The sequence below is a fragment of the Thamnophis sirtalis genome, unplaced genomic scaffold, assembly GCF_051295495.1.
Source record: "Thamnophis sirtalis isolate CommonGarterSnake01/CBP01778 unplaced genomic scaffold, rThaSir2_p1.2 scaffold_1, whole genome shotgun sequence".
In the NCBI taxonomy this organism is placed as follows: Eukaryota; Metazoa; Chordata; class Lepidosauria; order Squamata; family Natricidae; genus Thamnophis; species Thamnophis sirtalis.
The window spans coordinates 90,997,569-91,020,788 of record NW_028261381.1 but is presented as its reverse complement, the minus strand read 5'-3'; the positions used below and the strand labels follow the sequence as shown (position 1 = coordinate 91,020,788).

At 37.4% G+C, this 23,220-nt stretch overlaps 1 protein-coding gene across 1 annotated transcript in view; it reads right to left on the bottom strand.

Moving 5' to 3' along the window:
- Nucleotides 1-7,904: 7,904 nt before the first annotated feature.
- BDNF (brain derived neurotrophic factor) overlaps nt 7,905-23,220 on the bottom strand; it is a 50,827-nt gene continuing 35,511 nt past the window's right edge. The window contains exon 2 of the mRNA XM_014061142.2: nt 7,905-8,844. Within this exon, the coding sequence (XP_013916617.1) occupies nt 8,083-8,823 (741 nt within the window). The 5' untranslated portion in view covers nt 8,824-8,844 and the 3' untranslated portion in view covers nt 7,905-8,082. The remainder of the gene's footprint in view (nt 8,845-23,220) is intronic.

Below are 23,220 nucleotides of genomic sequence, written 5' to 3'. Positions count from 1 at the left end.
ATTAATTAATTCATTATGTATATATTAATAAATAAATTTATTAAAATAAATTTAATTTAAAAAATCCTATTTAAATTTTAAAAATCCAATTTTTAGATTTTTTTTTTAAAGCTGGAAGCAATAGAAAAGCTTCTATTGCATCCATGAAGTCCAGCATGGAGCACTTTCAGAAACATTGCTACTGAGATCCTACTTTGATGGGATGCCTACAGTGTGACTGAGCAAGGCAACTTTAGTAAGATTAAAGCTGCTATGTTTACTTAATGGAACAAAAAGTTGCATATGTTCAATTTAAATGTATTGATATGGTCTGGATATTGCTGTCCCCATTTTTCAACTCTGAATGTTACGTGACACCAACTGTATTAAATAATAGTTTCACTGTGTACTGTATTAATCAGATTCCATCTCATCTATTACAATATATTTAATTCTAGGATCCACATCTGAAGAACTCAGACAACTGAACCAGAGAAGTGTGAGAAGCATAACCAGAGGACTCCCTTTTTCAAACAGGATGACACACTAAAGAAAGTTAAACGTTACTTTTCAGTGTTGCACATTGCAGAACACAGAATAGTTGACTAAAGTTATTGGCAGACAAATTTCATTTGAATGCAATAAAAAGAATCTAATTGTAAGGGTTGATCAACTGTAGAACCCAAATTAGTTACAGGGCATTCATTTCTTCAGTAATCTAACAGAGTTCAACTTGTGCCCTTAATGAAAATGTTATTGTCTGATCATACTTCAAATTTAATTTCCTCAAGTACATTACTTAGTTTTCTTATGTGATCTGTAAACAGCTCATGAAGGACCCAATGGAAGACAGTGATGTGGGTTTTAGGTATCTGATATGCCAACAATGACTTAAAAACCAACTGGCCAGTGGGAGGCATGCACACATGCGTGGCGGAGTTGACCTGGTGACAACTCGTGTGCCCGCAGAGAGGGCTCTGCATGCCACCCGTGGCACGCATGCCATAGGTTCGCCATCACAGGCAATTACACACATGCTTCACCTTTTCCATCAGAAGTACAACTTTATCTTCTTGAGAGCTTCTTCCTCAAAATACAAATCTACCTACACATGTCCATCAGGCATGAAGTTTCCAACCACAGGGTGGGAGTAAGACATTTTGTTGCCTGGGAGCAAAATACAGCTCAATTCATACATCAAGTTTGATTTCAATTCTGATGAAAAAACAACTTTCATCCCACCTGAAGGCAAACGTCTAATTTACTGGATGCAGGACTGGATGTACCTTAGGGCACAATCTGCTCTGCCTCCAATTTGTCAACACTGCATCTCCCCTTCAGTATGTGCAATCTAAAATGACTGCCACATTCAGTCTAATGGTAAAGCCAGCCTTGCCCAAGCATCTATATATAGCACTCACATATTAATCATGAGAAGGCAAATGGTAACATGATTTCTCACAAAAGTAGGACATATCTGGCCTTATATAATATAGAATGATATGCTTTGCTTCCTCAGGGAATGAAACTGCATGGCTTGCTGCAGATCTGAAATGGAGACCACTATTTCTGGTTCTAATTGGTGTTAAGTATATGAGTGCTACTCTGAACTATTTGTTAGCATGTACTAGCTACTTAATCCCCTGCACCCTGGAGCTCATTTCAGTGTTGAAATTGCTGGGAATTGCTATATAATTTTCCCCAGTGTTTCAGAGTAATGCTACAAGCTGGAGAAAATTCTAGGAGATTGAAATGGCTATTCAACTCCAGCAACGTATTTAAGCATTATTGCTGAAGTAGTATTGATGCCACACTGATGAAGAACTGTTCTGCCATAGAATAGAAAGGCGGCACTGCAGGGTGATTGAGATGCAGGCTCCCCGTCTTTCTGAACCAGCCCTTGTAGCTTTAGTTGATGTGCTGTTGTACACTCGGTCTCAATTAAATTGATAAAGTACACATATAGTTTATTCGCCTGGACAAAATTAATTGTACACTTTGGAGATGTGTTTTGTTATGCATCTGAAAGGTTTTATTTAATAATGTGGAGGACTTTAAATCAACAAAATTAGAAGGAAAATAAGCTGTCTTACATGAGTCTGGATAAAAGGGTTGAGCGTGAGAGTGCCATCTTTTTAAATATTGAGGTGCCCACAACATGTTGTTTTCTTTAAAAAAACTGAATCCCCTAGCATGTCTTTTTAAGTAAATAGTTCACCTTTAATAGAAAGAACTACAATTTCTTGAAACTGTTGAAGAATTCATTGGCATTTATGTCGGTGGGAAAAGTTTTGTTTTTGGATTTCCTAAAATTTAGCTTCAGTATATTATCATCAAGATGGCTATAAGAAAATGGTATTCATAAGTATACAAAGGCTTGGCAGTTGTAGGAAAGGCAAATTTGTTTAAAAGTATGTCAGTTATAGTGGAATCCACTAAGAGGATGTCCTCATACAGTGATGGGTTTCTTTACACAGTAATAGTAATGACTGAATAATAAATTGATTTAATATTTTCATTTTTATCCAGTACTTCTTAGTGAAGCATACATTATATTACTATTTGAGTACAGCCTATTGTTTATGTACCTCCCGTCCTATTTTTTTTTAAAAAGGAAACATTAGACTGCAGAGACAAATTACGCGTAATTTAAATTTTCAAGATTGTACCACTTCAGACTGTTGACTGGCAAATTACCTCTGTGTAAACCAGCAGCCTCACATCTGGCGGAAGGAAATTTGGAACTACTGGGCTTGATCAAGACCTGTTGGCTGGGGAATTTTGGGAGCTGAACTCCAAATATTTTACTGTTGTCAAGGCTGAGAAACACTTTCATAGAGTAATCTCTTTAAAATAAACGTGGCACACAATAATGATTTAACTCCCATGGATTCAATAAATCAATTGTCATAGCTTCCTTTTGTATTGCTCAACTAACACTAAGGAGGACAGACTTTATATAATTTTAAAGATGATGAAGTGATACCATGAAAATACAGTAAATGCTAGTGGGGATATAGCCCAAATCTAGGTCCATGTCATTGTTTCAAACATATTACTTTTCTATAGACAGTTTCAGATGTAGGAGAAACTTTCACCTCTTTGATGAAATGATAGAGCTTCAGAAGAAATCTATGTATTTTCTGTAATGCACCATTCTGATGAAACAAGTTTCTGATCTGTTTGCTTTTTATTGTTCCTTTTGCTTAATGTATAAGCACTGCTTTGTGCAATAAAGAATGGATTTACATATGCATTAGAATCACCCTTAATTGTACAAAGTAGCATGTGTGTGTTCAGGACATTGCATGCGTGCTGCACATATGGAATGAGGGCATCTGCATAAAATTCATTTGTGCTGTGTTATTTGATTTGAAAATTATAAATGTATGTTTAGCCATTATTTTAAAAGCGAATAAAAGCTACCGGGCCCCAATTCAAAGTTCCTTATTCTTTATTGTTTTCAGCTAAATAAAAAGGTCTAATTCTGGGAATTATTTTTTCCTTTCCTTTCCTTTCAACCACTTGAAATACCCTCCCTCATTTGCCAATTTGTCCAAATATGAAACAGCTGCCTAGCTGCCTTACCAAGAAGATTTTATTGTTAAAATAAAAGTAGATTTTGTTTCGGGAAAAAAGAACACACATATTCTTTGTAAAACTCATGTTTGGTTTACAATTAGAGAAAAGTCACATGGTCCCAAAAAGCCAAGGGTATTTTTGTCTACATATATATGTATGTATATGTGTATGTATATATATATACATATATATATATATGATATTTAAAAACATAAACATCTATATTTAAACATATATTATATGTTAATCAGTACATTTAAATATAGCTTAATTATATTTACAATTTGATGCAGATCTTGTAAGATTTAATGCCAGATTCATTTTTTCCAAAAAAGTCCCATAAAATTATATAAATATACAATAAATATCTGTTATACATGGAGAATAAGAGAGAACAAGGCCACAAACATTAACTTACATTTCCATTTTTTTTTTCAAAACAAAACAATAGGGCCAATGACAATGAAATATTTCCGCCACAGACAAAACACAGCAAAACGTCAACTGACTGACATTTTTGAAATCTCAGGTCCACTAAAACTGCCAAGCCTGTTGTAATGTATTTTGCAATAGTAGGTCTGGTCTAGCATAACCATGGGTGTTAAAAATAGTGAAGGGTCTGGGTGGGGATAAAGAACTTAAAAATAATTGCAATGTTTGGGAAACTTAATTCATGAAATGCCAATTTGTTGCATAGCAAATTCTTTGAGATTTCTGTATTCTAATAAAGATCTGTGACTATTTGCACAGTTCCAAATGCAGCTATTAATCTATGTTTACTACTAGTAGTTATATGAACTGCACCTTCATATTAAGTTCCCATTCTGTGGTCTTCTAGCCTCATCCGCATCCTTCTTGTTGGATAAAATGGGAACCCTACAGCAACGCGAGGAAGTTAGAGTTAAATGTGAAAGATTTATAAACCTATATCATTATGGGCCTCCTTGTCTATTCTCCAATGTCTTGGGAGGCATCTTATACTGAGAAAAAATTGCTGCTACTGTTCCTATTATTATTTCATAACTATTAGGGAGATAATAGTTCATTATTATCAACAGAGGGATAGAATCACCCTCTTCTTATTAAAGAAATATTTCTTTAATGCAGACTAATTCTAGCTATTTCTAATTGCATCTTGGTCAATTCATTTCTTTTCACTGTTAAAAATGAAACACTTTTAATTCAGAGTAAGATTATGCCTATCCCCAATCACTGTGGATAGCAAGATGGGTAGCATATAAATTTAATAAATAAATAAAATAAATATGTTCTAGACTCCCCACTCACAGGTCACACTAACAGAGTGTATCTGATATGCGGTTTTGATTATGTTTAACTCTTTCAGACTGCAGACCACAGTTATTGCTCATCACTTAAGGGAATTTGGGTGGCTTACTTTAGTAATCCCTAATTAATCATATGGCAGAGCTGGAGGGAAATACATTTTTTTGTGAACATGATTATTTGAATCTGTGTGCTGTAGTTAAGAGGATTAGGTAACATTAGCACACAGAAAAAAAAACATTTCCGCTAATAGACTAAGAAAATCAGGCTATGGAACTATCTCAGAGATTACAAGGCTTCCTTTCTATTTCTGCTCTCAGTTGTGTGAACAAAAACACCTTCTTACATGGAATGGTTTTATACAATCTTTTCTTTTTATGTAATAGGGGTTGTTATAACAGAGATGCTTTTCCATTTCCTAATAATATGGTATTATCATAGGTCTAAAGGAACAGGTTAAAGAAAGGGATGGTCATAAGGTGGAAAATGTGATCCAGCTCAAGCTCCATCTTCCCTTACAAAGGATAATGTTCTGTCTATTTTGCTTTAACAACCATTTGATTGCCTGACTTTTGGCAGACATTGTTGAATAATGAAACGGTATCTACTGCTTAGTGTCTTGGATCAATGGTTTACTTCAATACTAAACTCATGTCTGTGCATGTACAGTTTAATCCTATTTTTCAAATATTAGAAGCCAGTAAAAAGCTTTGCTATTTTAGTTTTTTAAATTTTTTAAAAAAATATATACTTAGATTTTGTCGGTGTCCACATTTTCTTTTTGGTAACTCTTCACTTGCATGTTAATGATATGGGATTTACTAGTTTCCACGATTAAATAAAATAGTTGGAATTACAGTAGCTGCTACCTAAATTACTGCTGCGTTAACCAAGACATATTCTGAGATTTTAATCTTTAAAAAAATGTAGGTTTTGGTCAAGAAATAAAATGTTATCTTAGTATCACTAGCCTCATTCACCCAAAGACTAACCGCTCCCCCCACGATCTATGCCTAAAACTGTATTAAAGACTGTGAATTAGGCTTCTTTATCTTATTCTCACAGGAAACAACTTAGTCAAAGAGTAGGGATTTTGCTTAGCTTTCTTGTTGACTTTCTAAGCAGGTTGTTTGGGTGTGGGGAGGTATTCTACCTGCAGTCTGAAGTGGTACAGTCCAAGCTTCCTTCGCCTATTTATATGATTCTTATAACAAGGATTTATTTGTGGCAAAACGAATCATCTGGGAAAGCATGCCTTGTTGTTGTGAAATAATGCTAGATACTAAATGACATTGTGTGCATTCTAATACATGGATCATATGAGACAGGCTATTAGGGCGTGGGGATTCTTCAAACTTCTTGCAAGAATAAGAATACTTATATATATTAGACTAATTGACTATTTGTGTTCTGGGTTGTGTTGGATTTGTTTATCATTACCCATGGCCTAAGGCTTTAATTCTGTGGTCAGCTCCTTGCATGTGCATCCCACGGAAATCAACTATAATTAAAGTGCATACAACCGATGCCAGGTCTGTATCCCATCGTTTAGGGATTTTAAATCAAAGCTCCCTGTAGGAGTTAAGGCTATTTTGTGCTACCCTTTAGAAAGACATAGATGCATATAGCCATATTTAAAAGCAACAGGTAGTTAGGTTTTGAGGTAGAAGGCTCTGTCTTTCTGATTCCAGAGCCACTCCTTCCAGCCTGAATGGTTTCATAGCACAGAAAACTGATCCTTGAAAATGAAAATATTCTAGACATTACTTTTATTTTAAGATCAGGCTGTACTATGTGTATAGTATCTCATGGATCTCTTTCACTGAGTTCCATGGGTGCTATTCAGTTGAGATTACTACACCTGCCATTGTGAACAGAAGCCAATGAGATATAAGTGCTGAATAGTGCTTAATTACAATAATAATGGCATTTTAACCATTTTTGCACAAATGTGATCAGATGTTCAGTTTATGTTTCGTTGTTGGGATTTACTAATGTCCTTTAACAATACCGGTGTTCCAATCACAATAAATTAGTTGTCCCAATACAACTCTGGCTGCATGGCCAGTGACTTTCCTATGGGGATATGATTCTCCATCCCCATCAATAGAGGCACCTATTAAAGCTTGATACTATCTAGCATCAAGAATAATGGACGCATATCAATGTATGTCTGGTTCTTCCATGTTTGATTGAAATATACTGTTAGTTCTCAACACCTTGGGAGAGGAAAAAAATTACATCTGAAAAACTATGATGCTTTTGCTTCCCAAGATAAGACCCCATAGGCAACCCGGACATGAAACAATGTCTTAGAAGCCAGCACTTGTCAACCTGGTGACCTCTAGATGTGCTGGGAATTCAGCATTAAGTGGGGATTCTGGGAGATGTAGTCTCCACTTAGCTGAAGGATGGAAAAGGCTGTTACAAGCAAAATTCAAGGAATCCCCATGGTCTGTAACCAAAATGGAAGGATAGCTTGTAGTGAAGACTAGAAAAGAGCACTGGGCAGAAGATCAACATTGACTTTTTTTAGTTGCCTCTTCTTTATTTATTTTTTCAGTAGTCTGATTTGATATTGCAAACACCTTCACAACATACAACCCCCCCCCCCCCCAAAAAAAATTCCAAATTTGTTTCTCCAGAACACATATATGTCAATGGCAAGGAGAAGGGTCTCTCCTCTTTTAAAAGCATGTGGGGATTTTAAACTTAAAAAAAGGTCAACAGGAAAACTATGACAACAGCACCTTGACATTATTTTAATTCCAACGCTACCAGAATTTAAAAGCAGTTAACAGATATAATACTAACAGGAATAAAGATACTTACTGTCTAAAATGTAAACGGAATGTTTTGGTTCAAATTTTTTTTTCTCGAAAAGAGGACAGTTTCTCATCAATTCACAATTGAAGCAGCATGCAATTTTATTTTTTTAATTTTTTTTTAAAGTTTTCAATTCTTGGCAACGGCAACAAATCACAATGTTAGAGGAATGTAATGCAATTTTGTTTGTTTTCAAAGTTGTGCACAAATGGATTTTTTTTTCTCCTTTTGTTCCCTTTTAGGTCATGGACATGTTCAATAAATAGATTGTGGAACCACGGTACTGTATAAACTTCCTTTATACATGCAGTCCATAAAATTATTTTCTTTCTTACTGAATAATTTACCCTGTTATGTATATATACAAATAGATAATTTTTGACTCAATATAATCTATCCAACATGAATCCACTATCTTCCCCTTTTGATGGTCAGTGTACAAACACAGGAAGTGTCTATTCTTATAAAGCGCCATCCAACTCTCTTTTTGTTATCCATGGTGAGAGCGCGGACGTAAGACTGAGTAGTTCGGCACTGGGAATTCCAGTACCTCTTGTCTATTCCCCTACAGCCTTCTTTTGCATAACCCTTCGTGCTGCACTTGGTCTCATAAAAATATTGCTTCAGTTGGCCTTTGGGCACTGGGACTTTTTCCAGGACTGTAACTGTTGCTCCAGACATGTCTACTGCAGTCTTTTTTTCAGCCGCTGTCACCCACTCACTAGTACTGTCACACACACTCAGCTCCCCACGGCGAGCAGGGTCAGAATGGCGCCGTACCCTCATGGACATGTTTGCGGCATCCAAGTAGTTTTTATACTCCTCGAGCAGGAAAAGCAGAGGAGGCTCCAAAGGCACTTGACTGCTTAGCATCACCCGTGATGAGTACAAGTCGGCATCCTTATTTTCTTTGCTGGGTTGGATGACCTGCTGCTCGTCCAGGAGCTCCTCAATGACATGTTCAAAAGTGTCTGCCAAAGATGTTAATCCTCTGGTGGCGTCATTGGGCCCACTGAGGGTCTCCAGATTTCCCTGTGTCCGGAGACCAGGATAAGCCAAGCTGCCTTGTCCTCTGATACTAACTTCCTTCATGGGGGCAGCTTTCATGCAACTCAAGTATGAAATAACCATAGTAAGGAAAAGGATGGTCATCACTCTTTTCACTTGGTGGAACTGTTCAAGAGAAGAAAAGAAATGGAAAAGAAATTGAAAACAAATACATTTTTTAAAAAAAGCATAAGCTACACAGATAAGTTTCCCCCCCCCACAATAGTTGGAAAAAGCTAGACATTTATTCATCTCTCTATGATACGATACCTTCAAGATGGATTGGGATTGCACCTCCCAGAATTCCAACTCAGGACAGAAGGCTCATTGGCAACATTTCTCTGAGTTGCAATCAAACATATTAGGTAGGGCATCACGTTGGGGAGGATACATTATAAATCCATCCACTATTGGAACATGGGTAACACAACCTGAAGTTTTATTCAGGATCTGGTTCCCATAGGACATTAGCATGGAGGATGCTCAGAAACTTTCAGGAATTAATATTTGGTCACAGAGGTTTGGAAACTCTGGATCGGTACAGATAATAGAACTATGGCCTGATTTAGAAACTAGATTGTCCTATGATTTGTTTAACAGTGGTGTGTTGTTGAATAAATCAGAGTTATTTGGATTCTCTCAACATACTTAAGACATAAGGTATAGTTCACAAACCACAAAGATAGGATCCAAAACCAAACAAATTGCACTGTGGCTTCTTACAGTGTTTGAAATCCACCCAAGTACTACTCTCTTCTAATCACTGTACAACAGTGTTCCCCTGTTTTATTTTTTTATATCATATATCAAATGCTGTCATTTAAGTAGCTGTCTACAGCAGATGCTCTTGATTGGAGTATCCTGCTAGGAACAAGTTAAAAATGTTTGCCTAGAAGTCCCAAGGCCTTTGTGGAGAAAATGTCACACTTTAGGCATGATAATTAATTATTCTCTATTTGTATGACAAGTGTTAACAGTATGTTTGGAAAGGTTACCAAGCATCTGTGATACGCTTGCAGTAATTGGAAAAAACCCAGAAAATTATTGTCTTTTGCAGGAAAATCTCAGTTTGGAGTTTGAAATTATATGCACTAATTCTGCAGAAATAAAAGCAATATTATGTCATTTTAAATGGAAAAATATATTATAAATAGACGACTCAATAATCTATAGTACACCTGATCTGCAAACAATCAAAAACATTGAAGAAATTAGCTGCATACAGATTGTACTTGCAAGTCAGTCAGGTTCTAGAAAATTTTCAAATTAACTTCAGACAAGACCTTTCTTAAAAAAATAATGACCACTTTTACACAAATACCCAATAATAAAAGAAAGTAGATAGTGTCATTGTAAGTCAAACGTTCTGTTAACCAATTCTGAATTTTAGTAATTTCTTGGAATCTACTAAAGTTGCAACTCTTCAAATTTTAGAGGGCAAGAAGTTTCATTATACAGGTCTTCATCCCCCGTAACCCATGGCATAAAAATTATTAACAGATTCCACTTAGGAGTTTCGCATAAACTCAGTTTATACTGGATGAGAAAACAGCCCTGCAGATACAGTATTCCCAGGTAGAACTCAGTTTAACATGTAAATAAACCACAGCCTGAATAAACCATGATTTGCATTAGAGATCAGGCCTTTTAGACTTGTTCAGCCAACTGTACCTGAAACAAATCAAGACTGAGCATAATGAATCTTCTTGTTTGTTGTTCATGGAATTACAGCAGTGACACAATGTTTTTTTTTTGTTATTTTTTTAAATATCATTTTTTTTAATTTTCCCTTTCTAATTATAGAATACTCGAAGTGGCTAATAATCTGTAGTTATATACCAAATTTAAGATACCTCTGGTCAGACTGCATGTTCCAGGGTATTCTGGGTGAATATAATCTGATAGCACTTTTATACTATACAAAGTTAACCACAACTCCTTTCTACTAATTGGAATGCATGCTTACTACTTCTGAACAGTTGTTTACAGATTCAAAGTAAATGGACATGACAAATGCAGATGTTTGGGTACTCTTTCAGTCAATGGTTTGGCAGAAATAATAATTTCCAATATTTTTATATCTGTCCAAGATTAAAAATATCTTGGAATTTTTCTCCACTGTTTCTTGCAGAACAATTCTAGCTCAGAAATATTCTTAGATCTCCATATATGCATTGAATGCCCCCAAATGATTTTCAAGTCTATAAACTATGAAGACTATTCCAAAACATCTACTTCAAGATGGATTTTGTTGAGATAGCCAACTTCTTTCTAGATTTATTTTTTTCATGATTATGGAACAGCTGGAAAATCAAGAAAAATCACTGGTAGAATTACTCCCAATTAAACATACTTGCAAAACAGAACCTACAAATTACTGCAAGCAATTGCCTGAAAACTTTACCTGACACTGGAGCAGGTATCTATAGGTCCACACAACACTGCTGCTTATACAATGATGTGCATGGGAGAGTCGTTAGAAGGAAACCTCACCGCAAAAACCATTCTCTAAGTTGTGCAAAAGAAAAGCACAAGAAACCTGAAATATTTGGGATCAAAATACTTTGGAAAAATGAAACAAAAATTAAACTGTTGAGCCACAACTCCATAGGATACATCTGGTGAAACAAGGCCAAAGTACTAAAGAAAATCACATTTTGCCAACCATTAAGCACAGGGAATGGCAATATTATGCTTTGGGGATGTGTGGCAACCAATTCTTCCTCTGATGAGTTTAGCAAAGAAAGGTGGACATAAAATCCAGAATAAACATAAAAAGACACTTATCTGATTACAGAAAACACTCTGAAGCTATTAATTCTCCCAAAAGATCTTATAAAAGTCTAACTGGAAAAGGTTTACAAACTTTTATACCTGCCATAGCCATTGTTTTGTTATTTTGATGAACAACAGCACACAGGGCTCAGCTACATAGCCTAGAAGGGTATATGTAGATAAAAATACCCCATTTAATATTTTATGAAGACCTGTCCTCCCAACAGAGGTTTGTTCTCATAGATAGAATACTACCAAAATAAGCAGAAGCCAGTCCACCATAGTCCAACATGAAAGCATGTTTGATTTGGAAAAATGGAAGATCTCCCATCTGGACAACCAATGGTGCATTAAAAAGATGACAGAAAAGTGACGACCTGCTCCAGTAGGACTAGAACTGAGGGCTACATCAGTGTTGTGTTTAACCTCGTGTGTGTGTGTGTGTGTGTGTGTGTGTGTGTGTGTGTGTGTGGCCAGCTCAACATCATTTGAATTGGGAGCCTCTGCCGAGGCCTCTGCATTGCTCTGCTAGTCAAAATGGAGCTTGGGAGAGCCACATGTGTCTCTCCTGACCTCTGTTTTCACTGGCACAAGCTGGTCCTTTGCTGTTTCCAGGATGGGCCCATAGGCCAGATCTAAGAACCCTGAAGGCCAAATCAGCCCGCGGGCCTTGAGCTTGACACCCCTGGCCTAGAAGACCAGCTATTTGGTTTATGGGTTCAATGCCTGTTCTTCAATATTGTTATAGCTGATGAACAGAATGGAGCCCTGGCTCCCTCAGAGTAGTTGGCTCATTGTTAACCCTAAAATTGGCTTCCCCATTCCCAGTTTAATACATGTAATTAAAAGGACTCAGCTACTACTATAGCCTGTGCAGTGGGGAATTCTTGTTCCTGGTTATCGTTCTTGGGGAAGGCAGAAATTTAACTTCCTCTCTTCACTCCATTTAGAATATCATTTAGTATAGATCTGGCTTTAACATATAGTCATTTTCCTCTTCTCCTATCCTTTTGGATATGCAGAGCTTTAGATACACTGATTTAACCCAAGAATCAGTAAAGTAATTTCTTAGATGTTAGCTTTTCTAAATACTTATCTAATGTCAGCATTTTGGCTGCAGGGTCTGGATGACCACTATTTGACAGGCAAGTGGAACAAGAAGTTCAATATTTTACTGTCTACTAGTGGTTGATAGGTCAACTAGTCAATAATCATTAGAAAAATTATGCAGAAATACCCAAGTGTACTCATTGCGAAAAACACATCTCACACACACCAAAATCATTTTCTTGAACTCCTCCAAGAACATTTATGGAGCACCTGCATAAATCCAGGGAATTACTACACAGTTATGATAGATGAATTCTTTGCACCCATCTAGTGGTAGTCTGGGTGATAGGTTGAGAGTTATTTGGGGGAAACACAAATTTTAAAAAAAAATATTGGGTGTGGTGGCTGAATCTTGGAAGCACCACCCTAGCACATTCCATGTGGTGATTCGACATAGGTTTTCTTATGGTTGGTGCTTTTCAAATTTTAGTCAAGGACAATTGCCAACCATTGTCATTATAGTATGTGTGAAAGATCTGTGTGAGCATGGCCCCATTCCTGATACTTACTTACTTACTTACTTACTTACTTACTTACTTACTTATTTATTTATTTATTTATTTATTTATTTATTTATTTATTTATTTATTTATTTATTTATTAAATGTACATGGTCTGCAATTGTAATCAAATGATTTGGAGTGGCTTATTGAAGACCTGTTATCTTGATAGACAGCTTGGTCTATATCCATGTGATTTTCAGTTCTGAAATGGAAAGAAACCATGGCACCGGTTGTGTTTATTTACATGGTCTGTGAAACTCTGCCTAGCATCTCAGCGAACTCTTTCACAAGAAAGTGCTGATCTAACTCATGCATAACATCAAACACCTCATCAACCAGATAGACAATGGAGGGCATGGTTGAATGCTGTAATCAATTAATGTATGGAAGGTACATTCTGTGGCTTGGCAGGCTGGTAGTGAGCTTTAACAGAAAAACAGGAAAGGACCTTGGAGGTCTTCTAGTCCAACCCACTGCTGAAACAGGAAAGCCTATAAAATTTCAGACAAATGGTTGTCCAATCTCCTCTTAAAAACCCCCATTGTTGGAGTACCCACAACTTCTGGAGGCAAGTTGTTTCACTGATTAATCATTCTCCTTAGTTCTAGGTTGGTTTTCTCCTTGATTAATTTCAATTCATTGCTTCTTGTTCTGCCTTCAGGTTCTTTAAGAATAGGTTTACTGCCCTCCTCCCCTTCTTTTTATTAGAGCACCTTATACTTTTCAGCCACTCTACACTTTCACCTCATTTCCTTGGAAAAATAACTGCAGAGTGTAAGACCACCAACTCAGTAGGAATTGACTTTTTGATTTCATACTAGATAGCTTGACTAGGATAACATGATTTATCCAAATATACAGAATGCAAATGGTCCTTTTCTTGTCACTGAATTAGCTGAGTTTCTGGCTTGCTCAGCTAGCTGGACTTAGGGAAAAAATAAACTTAAGCAAACTGTAAACATTGTCTCCTTGAATCTTATTCACAAGTATTGGAGTTTCCTAAAATTGTATTGCATGTCTCTGTCCCTGTTCATTTCCCCCTTTCCTTCCCCTCTTCCTCAAGCAAAGAGACAAACAAGTACATATACTGCTGTGTGTCCTCTTCTATAATGTTCTGAAAATGATGCCAGAATTTCAAATAATTCCAAATTTTCAGATGAAGATAAAGCATGAGGGATCATCAGAATAAACAACAATATGTCACTCGATTATTTGGAGAATTCTAGTTGCTTACGTCAGTAATGCATCTCAGACTTCTAAAAGATCATTTAAACTTTTCATAAAATTAATTTGAATTGATCCAATATGGCAGCATCCAATGCCAGATATTGGCATGTGGATTCAATAAATGTGTGGCAACATAGCAAGTGAGCAAATGGAGAATGGTAAAGTACATTTCCCTCCACCCTAATACCTTCTTCACCACCCACCAACCACCTGGATTCCCATCTTGCCCTCTATTTAATGAATTTTCATAGCAGATAATTGGCATTGGGAGATTGCAGAATGAGTTCTGGAGTTAGTTCATTACTAGCAGTGGCCCACACTTCTGAATTAAGAGGGTAGAGAAATATTCCTTCAGAGAATAGCTGGAAAGCAAAAATGCTGAGCACAATCCAGGGGTCTCATTTAGAACCCAAGATCTTTGAAATATTTATTTTTATCCCTTGCAGTTATCGACTACAAGCAATTTGAAATCCAGGAAGTATGTTGATTTTAAAATATTGTTAATATGTTAAAGCTCTTCTTTCCAAAGTAGCTTTGAATATAGTTAGTCAAACCAAAATAAATACATTTTAAAACCGATTTAAATTTTATTAGGAGTCATTAATGGAACTCCAGAGAAAAAGAGCTCCACATTATATAGGGTGTCTGACTTGGCTGTTTTCTCTGATAATGATGGAGCATGTTGAATGTCCATGAGTCCTATTGGGACCTGCATGGAAACACTGATTAAAATTGCCATAACTGCTACTGAGCTGCTGACTAATCATCTGGCATTGTGGAAAATGGGAGGGTTCTTCAGGCAGCATGGGAAACAGCTGATGCTCCAAGTTGGTAACAAAGTATGACCTAAATGTTTGTGTTGTAAAGCGGATGCTATATTCTGTTGAATGTTTGATTGAAGTATTGTCCTAGGAACAGGCAATTCAAGATATAGGACATTTCTTGTCCTGAAACAATGAATGGTGTTTAATTCCATGTAATCAAGAAGTGCATGCAATTATGATTTAGTTCTCCTCTAGTCTACCCATGTGTTTTAGCCCCCACTGTAACAGTCCACACTTTGTCTAAAGCGCTTCAGGAACACTTTAAGAACAAGTGTGTTACTGTGCGTGAGATCATATTATTCATCTGGTGAAGTAGGTTGGGCTGTTGCCAAGGAACATTTCTTCCATAGATACCCAAGACCTCATGCCTTTCTATGCTATTGCCAGCACTTAGGTCTGTCATTCCTTACATGCAAGAACATAGTTATCTGCAAGTATCTTCATGTTGCAAAGACAGGCATTAACAACATTTGTAAATACTTAATATTTGTTTTGCTGGAGTGAGAATATACTATGTTTCAACAGGCTCTTCCACTATTTTGTCTATGCTATCAATTAAGGACCCCACTTTCCTCCCACGTTTTATCACATACCATGCTACTATAAGTCAAGCATGACATACATAATGGCTCTCAGATGTTTAATACCCACTCATCTTGTTTTGCAAATATTTATTAGTATTTTTGCACTTTACTAATTGTGTTGAGAAGCATGGGGAGAGGAAGTCAACAGAAGGAGAATGAACTTAAACAACTCTCAAATCCTTATATCATATTATACCAGAGAATAATGTGAGGATTTTTTTTTTTAGCAAAAAAGAAGAGGCAGTACAGGATGGCCAGTACACATTTTAATACTACCATGTTGGATTAAATAACGTAACACTATTCAGACCATTTCATCCCATATTTTGTTCTCTCAATGGAGTGCCTTTACTCTGTGTAAGCAATAAATGAAAGCACCCTAATATTAATAATAATAATATCCTGATACATTATGACATGCAAGATTCTTGGGAAGAATTTGATGTGGATGCAGAACTGAAACTGTGATTTCACATTTTGGGGTATACAATAATACCAGTAATCAAACTAAAGTCCGACGACAATAAGAACAATGAAACTAAGGCCAGCTCAGTTGCCTAGCTATCTGTTATCTCTCCCTCTGTCTTCAAACAGAGGCAAAAGTTCATCTAATAAATATTACTTCTGAGTTCTATAACATAGGAGAACCCCTTAGACCTCTGATGGTGAACCAAAGGCATGTGTGCCAGAAGTGGCACACAGAGCCATCTCTCTGGGCATGTCAGCTGTTACCCGTTTCTCTTCCTGGTTCTGACACGAACATGTGCACTGGCCAGCTGGTCTCCGTGCATGCAGAAGCAGCTCCCTGGCGCGCATGTGTGTGCCGGAAGCCGAGCTTCCAGTTTCTGAGGCATGGAAGCACACTGGCCAGCTGGTCTTTGCATGTGCGTGCATGCCATAAACCAGAAGACCAGATGACCAACGCACATGCCCATGCCAGAAACCGGAAACTCAGCTTCCTGGTGCGCATATGCATACCAGGAAACCTCTGGTTTCTGGCATTCCTGCACGTGTGTACGTACACTCCCATTTCAGCATTTACTGCCAAAAAGATTCGCCAACACTGCCTTAGACTATAATGGAAGTTGTAGCGATAGTTTTGAATAAGGCTGTTAATACTTAGCAAGCAATGTAATTATTAGTTTATTATTATTTTAAGTAGTAGCATTTTTTTCAACATCCAGTTGGTGGTCAAGTTACCAGCCTGGGGAAACATGAATTCTAGTCCCACCTTAAGCATGAAGCCAGCGGAGTAAACTCCCTCTCTCTTAGCCTTAGGAAAATGGTAGTAATGGCAAACCACTTCCAAAAAACCTGACCAAGAAAACTGTAAGGACTAGCCCAGACACTTACAAGGAATCAACGCTCACCCAAAGGGATGGCAAAAAAAAGTTTTTGAGATGCATTTATATTTAAGTATAAGTGTGGTCTGAGTATCCTAGTATAGATGCAGAGGTGGGATTCACTTAACTTCCCTATTGGTTCACAAATGTGAGCATGCTGGCATGCTTGCTTGCTTTGCTCTCATGCACTTCATATGCGCATGTGCACTGCCTTCTGCACACCCACAGTGCTCACACATTATGTTGAGGCATGCAGCCAGAGCCTCCCACAGCCACCGCTACCAGTTTGCCCGAACCAGAGAGAACATGCTGAATACCACCTCTGTGTAGATGGCAATAATGTGCTGGTAAATATTAAGAGCTGACTCTGCCAGCTTCGTTGCTGCCCCCAAGCTAGCTATGGAAGAGCTCTCCAGGCCACTAGGCATAATGGCTTAACTCTACTTTCAACAGGCTTTAAAAATTCCAGATAATATACTATTAGCTGCTTCAAGTCAGTGGGATCTGGCTCCAGCATACCGATGCGGATTTATCTGTACAGGTTCCTCTGGAATCAACTATAAACATCTGATTGACTTGCCAGCAGTTTGAAAGAAGTCTGGATTGAGGGGCAAATGTTTGGTGCTGTTGATCTTTTTATTGAAGATCTTCGATGTTGCCACAGAGGAAGGCATTCACTAGCATTGCTTCTCTAGCCAGGCTGAAATCCCAACCACTGTATGAAGCATTCTGTGCTCTGATATAGGAATATGGGCTTGTGCTCGTCAAACAGCAGCCCCTCACCCATCAATTTCCCATAGCAAGCTGAAGATACTTTCAAAAACAGATGGCAGTCTGCTGATCTTAGAAAAGGAAATGTTTTAAAAAAGCATGTCAAAATCCTTGGGCATATGTAAAGTTTAGTTTAGGAATTTCAGCTCCTGAATATTAAATGCATAATCCAAATCATGTAGTAGGGTTAAGTAGCAGTTTTATTCATTATGCACCATACTTCAAACGTTAATATGCATATTCTATGCACCAAACCCACAGTATTTTTGTTTAAAATTCACTATGTATATAATGGGTATGCAAATTCCAAATATGATAACATTCATTATGGTCTTCCTTCCCTCCTTTAAAAATTCTCAGAGGAAAAGCAAACGATCCACACAAATGCTGGATTATAGCCATTTGTACTGATTGGCATGACTGCAATTTCATTCATTTTTGTGGTTGAGAGGGATGAGATCAATATCAGGCCTCAGGTCTGTGCTCCCTTTTTAAAAGATCCATTCCCCTCCAGGTCAAATGTATTTTTCAGCCTTGTCTGTCAACTATGTTTTTAAAGTATTTAAGTTCAAAGATGAGGAAGGAAGCATTTGTCAATAACAATAATAAAACACTAGGACATCCAAGAATACATTGGCTGAGTCACATAACAGAAATGTTTAGAGTTATCATCTGGATATGCTTTCCATATTTTAATTAATAAAAATTGACCAAGGAATATAGAAGGAGGAGCTGCTGCATAAGGTACTTCCAGAATAGTTTAGATCAAACTGTAGGCTGAGAACCCAACTATACTGAAAAAAAAATCTCTTACAAAACATGTGTGTGTATGTATGTGTGTGTGTGTGTGTATGTGTGTGTGTGTGTATGTATACACACACACACACAAACACACACACACACACGTAGATCTTTGGTTATTTGGGTTTTCTCCCGCGTAAAATTGGAAGTGTCTTTGCGATGTTTCGATGAAGTCTCATTCGTCATCTTCAGGCTGGTTTACTCGGTTTCATGCTTCCAGGAGCAATGTGAGATCACAGCTGTTTCTTCCTTTTAACTGCCAGTGGGGGTGTGAGCTGATTGGGAGGGAGCTTGGCTGTGTTCCGATTGGGTGGAGGTGTGTTCTGATTGGTACAAACACCTGCGAAAACCTCAGAAAACAACTTGTGGCTTAGTGGTTAACACAACTGCCTAATATGTAATACAGCACAGGTTCAAATCCCAGTAAGGGTATGGCTAGCTGATGAGAGCTAAATAGCTTGAAATAACTCTATACTAGTCTCCCTTTATTTATTTATTAGCTCAAATACAACACAAATGTAACAAAGGCATCAGTAAAAATATTGGCTTTCTGTCTGGATGGTCTCTTGTGATGAGCCCATAGACAGAGAAAGGAAGCAGTATGCCTCCTCCCATATTTGGGCATACCAGGGTTTGTGACACTAAATACACACACACACACACACACACACACACATATATATATATGCGCGAGCAAAGCGTGATCGGAGCTGCCATCCCTCTATGAATACTGGTGTGTATGTGTGGCGTGCTTGCTCTGTTGCTGCAAGCAGATTGGTTGGCTGTGTTGTAACATCTTGATTAGTTGATGGAGTTGATGTTTGCAGTTTAGTCAGCTGTTTTGTAACATCCTGTGTGGCTGAGGTACTGGCTGCGTGCCTATTGTTCTTTTGTGTTGTAGTGACCTGGGTAATGGGCTGTGTGATGACCACCTGAGCTCTATTGTGATATCCTGAGTCCTGTGCTGCAACCTGGGGGGGGGGGGTTGGCTGCATTGTAACATCCTGAGCCTTTGTGTTGTAACCTCCTGAGTTCTGTGATGTAATGTCCTGAGCAGATGGCTGAGGTGTAACATCCCAGGCTTTGGTTTGGCTCCGAGTTTGCATCTGGCCATGTGTTCATGGCGTGTGTTAATTTGCTTTGTGTGTGGGTCGGAGCGGGGTGCAGCAGTTGGTGATGCCGCCATGGTTTGGCTTCTGGATGGTGGTTGTATTTGGTCTATGGGATGGGTTTGGGTTTGAGTTTGGTGAGGGTGATTGGTGGTTGCGTCCTGTGTTGTTCTGGGTCTGGTGTCGGACCCAGAACCAAATTAATCGAACCAAATTTGTCGAACCAAATTACTCTCCAAAACTGAACACTTCAACAAGAGAATAATTATGGAAGCCATAGAAATAGAGAAACACCCCCACAACATGAATAAACGTGACAATACCTCCCGCCTACCAGACATCTGGAAACTAGCCCTAGTCAACAAACGAGTCCCAGCCACAAAAACCGACACCGGACCCAGAAAAACACAAAAAACCTGCATACCTGTACCCGTGAAAATCTATGAAAACACACAAACAAATACACACACAGACACGGCTTTGTTCATAAATCAAGTGATTGGGAGCAATTTAATTTACAAAGGGTACTAGATATGTGTTTATGTGGCATAGATTCAATCTAGATAGCAATAAAATGATACAAGAAAATACTAAATGTGTCCCTGAAACAGTTGCTGGTAACTGTAGGATTACTAGATTGATCATCTTGCCAAATTCGTTTAAAATACATTTCTATATTTCTTTCTTGTTACCTAGTGGTGTAGTTTTGCAGCCTACAGTAGATCTGGTAGGCCTATCTAAATGCGGAGGTTGTGTACTCCAGATGGGGAATATATTGGGAAGGAGCTATATAAAATATAGCTTAGCCATAATTTTTAAAAATTCAGATAACTGCTAGCAGGAAGAAAAGAGATGCAGAAAATTAACTCCTGCTTCCATCTAGAGATCACCTGGATTTTTACAGTACTGTCTAGCAATTCTAGTTTTAAAAACGATTGTGTAAATAGCTTCTTTATAACCTGGAACATCTGAAATTTACACATATAAGGGGTCTTCTTCACCACTATATTAATATATTTTTCTCAAATCCATTAGTGGGTATCCTTTGCCCTGCCTTTTATGACCCTATTCTTTCACCTCACACTTTTAATGCAGGAAATTCTAATGAAAACAATTGGTAAATTTCTCCTGATGTGCCAATAGGAAAAACATCACTAATCATTCCCACACAGGGAAGTGCCTAAAGAGGGCACCCTTCTCCCCCCAAAAAAAGAAATAGTGATTTTAAGTGAAAATTGAGATGCTGCATAATTTTATCTGTGTTTCTCAAGCAAATTGTCCAACATAACTAAATTTCTCCTTCTCATATCCGTAATATGATATAGTTGAAAATTCACACTAGAATGAAAAATTAAAAATTGTCCTAAGATCCACATATAAAATATCGTTCAGCTAACATGCAACTCAAAATATTTGTAAAGCTATTTATTATGTTTAAAAAGCAAAATATTTAATGTTAATGAAGCCTTCCATAAATTCACCATAATAGGTACTATTGACATTAATGAAGCAATTCTGAGTTTTATCTCTAGAGGGATAGTAGTAAGCTTGCCATATGAAAAAGAAAGAAGGATTACTGAGATTTTAATAACACAACACAGGAAAAATGTAGTTGAAATTTCACATTCTAAATTATTAATTGTGCAGGATATTAGTCTTGTTGGCATCTGTTAACTTTAAGGTGAAACCAAAAATCTGGAATTCTACCATTATGTTATCTTGATGTACATCGTGAAACTTGGACACTATCCGTGTCTTTGTATCTATGATTATGTACCTATGAAGTAAATAAAGCTTATTGAGCCAATAAGCTTTATTTCCAAGATTAAAAGGTAAAGGTTGGTTCCCCTTGCACATATGTGCTAGTCGTTCCTGACTCTAGGGGATGGTGCTAATCTTGGTTTCAAAGCTGAAGAGCCAGTGCTGTCTGAAGATGTCTCCATGGTCATGTGGCCACACTAAAGGTACACAGAATGCTGTAACTTTCCCACCAAAGGTGGTTCCTATTTTTCTACTTGCATTTTTTACGTGCTTTCGAACTGCTAGGTTGGCAGAAGCTGGGACAAGTAATGGGAGCTCACCCTGTTACAGGACGCTAGGGATTCAAACTGCTGAACTGCCAATCTTTTTGATAGACAAGCTCAGCATCTTAGCCACTGAGCCACCACGTCCCTTTTTCCCAAGATTATGCATTGGTTATTTTACATGAAAGCAACCAAGTTCAATAGAACTTACTTTTGAAAAGATACGTATAAGATGATAATATATAACTCTAGTATTTCTAAAGCCTAAAGAAAATAAAATTAATAATCCATGCTATATGCTACAAGGAGGGAAGTATACAATGGGGTACTCCAAGGCTCTGTTTTAGGCTGATCAATTATTTGGATGAGGGAATAAATGGGGAACTCATCAAATTTGAAGCAAAGCCAATACAGTTCTAGGCTGCATTAACAGAGGGATATAATCAAGAACACATGAAGTGTTAATGCCACTTTATAATGCCCTGATAAGACCACACTTGGAATACTGCATACTAATGAAGATGTTGAGACTCTAGAAAGAGTTCAGAGAAGAGCAACAAAATGATTAAGGGACTGCAGGCTAAAACATATAAAGAATAGTTGCTGAAATTTGGTATGTCCAGTTTAATAAAAAGAAGAACTAGTGGTGATATGATAGCAGTGTTCCAATATCTCAGGGGCTGCCACTAAGAAGAGGAAGTCAAACTATTCTCCAAAGCACTTGAGGGAAGTACAAGAATCAATGGATGGAAACTAATCAAGATGAGAAGCAACCTAGAACTATAAGAAATTTCCTAATCAGTGGAACAACTTGCCTCCAGAAGCTGTGAATGCTCTAACACGAGAAGTTTTTAAGAAGAGGTTTGGCAACCATTTGTCTGAAATGGTGTAGGGCTTCCAACCCTGTTATTCTATTCTATATTATAGTTACATTTAAAAAAAAAATATCAAAAGGATATGGCAATCTGATGCACACTGATTATTTCTGAAAAAATAAAGAGTAATACACAAATATGTTTACTGATAGTTAAATCACTGTTATCAGCAGGGAGAATAAGTTTAGAAAACTAGATTTTTATTTTTGTGCCTCTGCATGTATGATTTCATTGCTTCATTTCCTACATTTTAAATATCTTTTCATAGGTGTGCAAACAGATACCGAAATGGATTGCATGTTAGCACAGGATTTGCAAGAACTGAATTTACGAAGAGCAAGAAGGATTAGAGTCAGATGCATGTGCCACTGGCTGTTCAGCACACACAAGTTATCCTTGAGGATATATATTCACCCAACTGTATAATTATTTTTTTAATCACTGAAAACACCCAATACACGCACCCTAACCACATACTAATGACTTCAAGTGCTCCTAAAATAGTGATGTTAGAAGTACTCCCCTTGTTTGCCTGTTTAGTGGTTTATAATTTGCC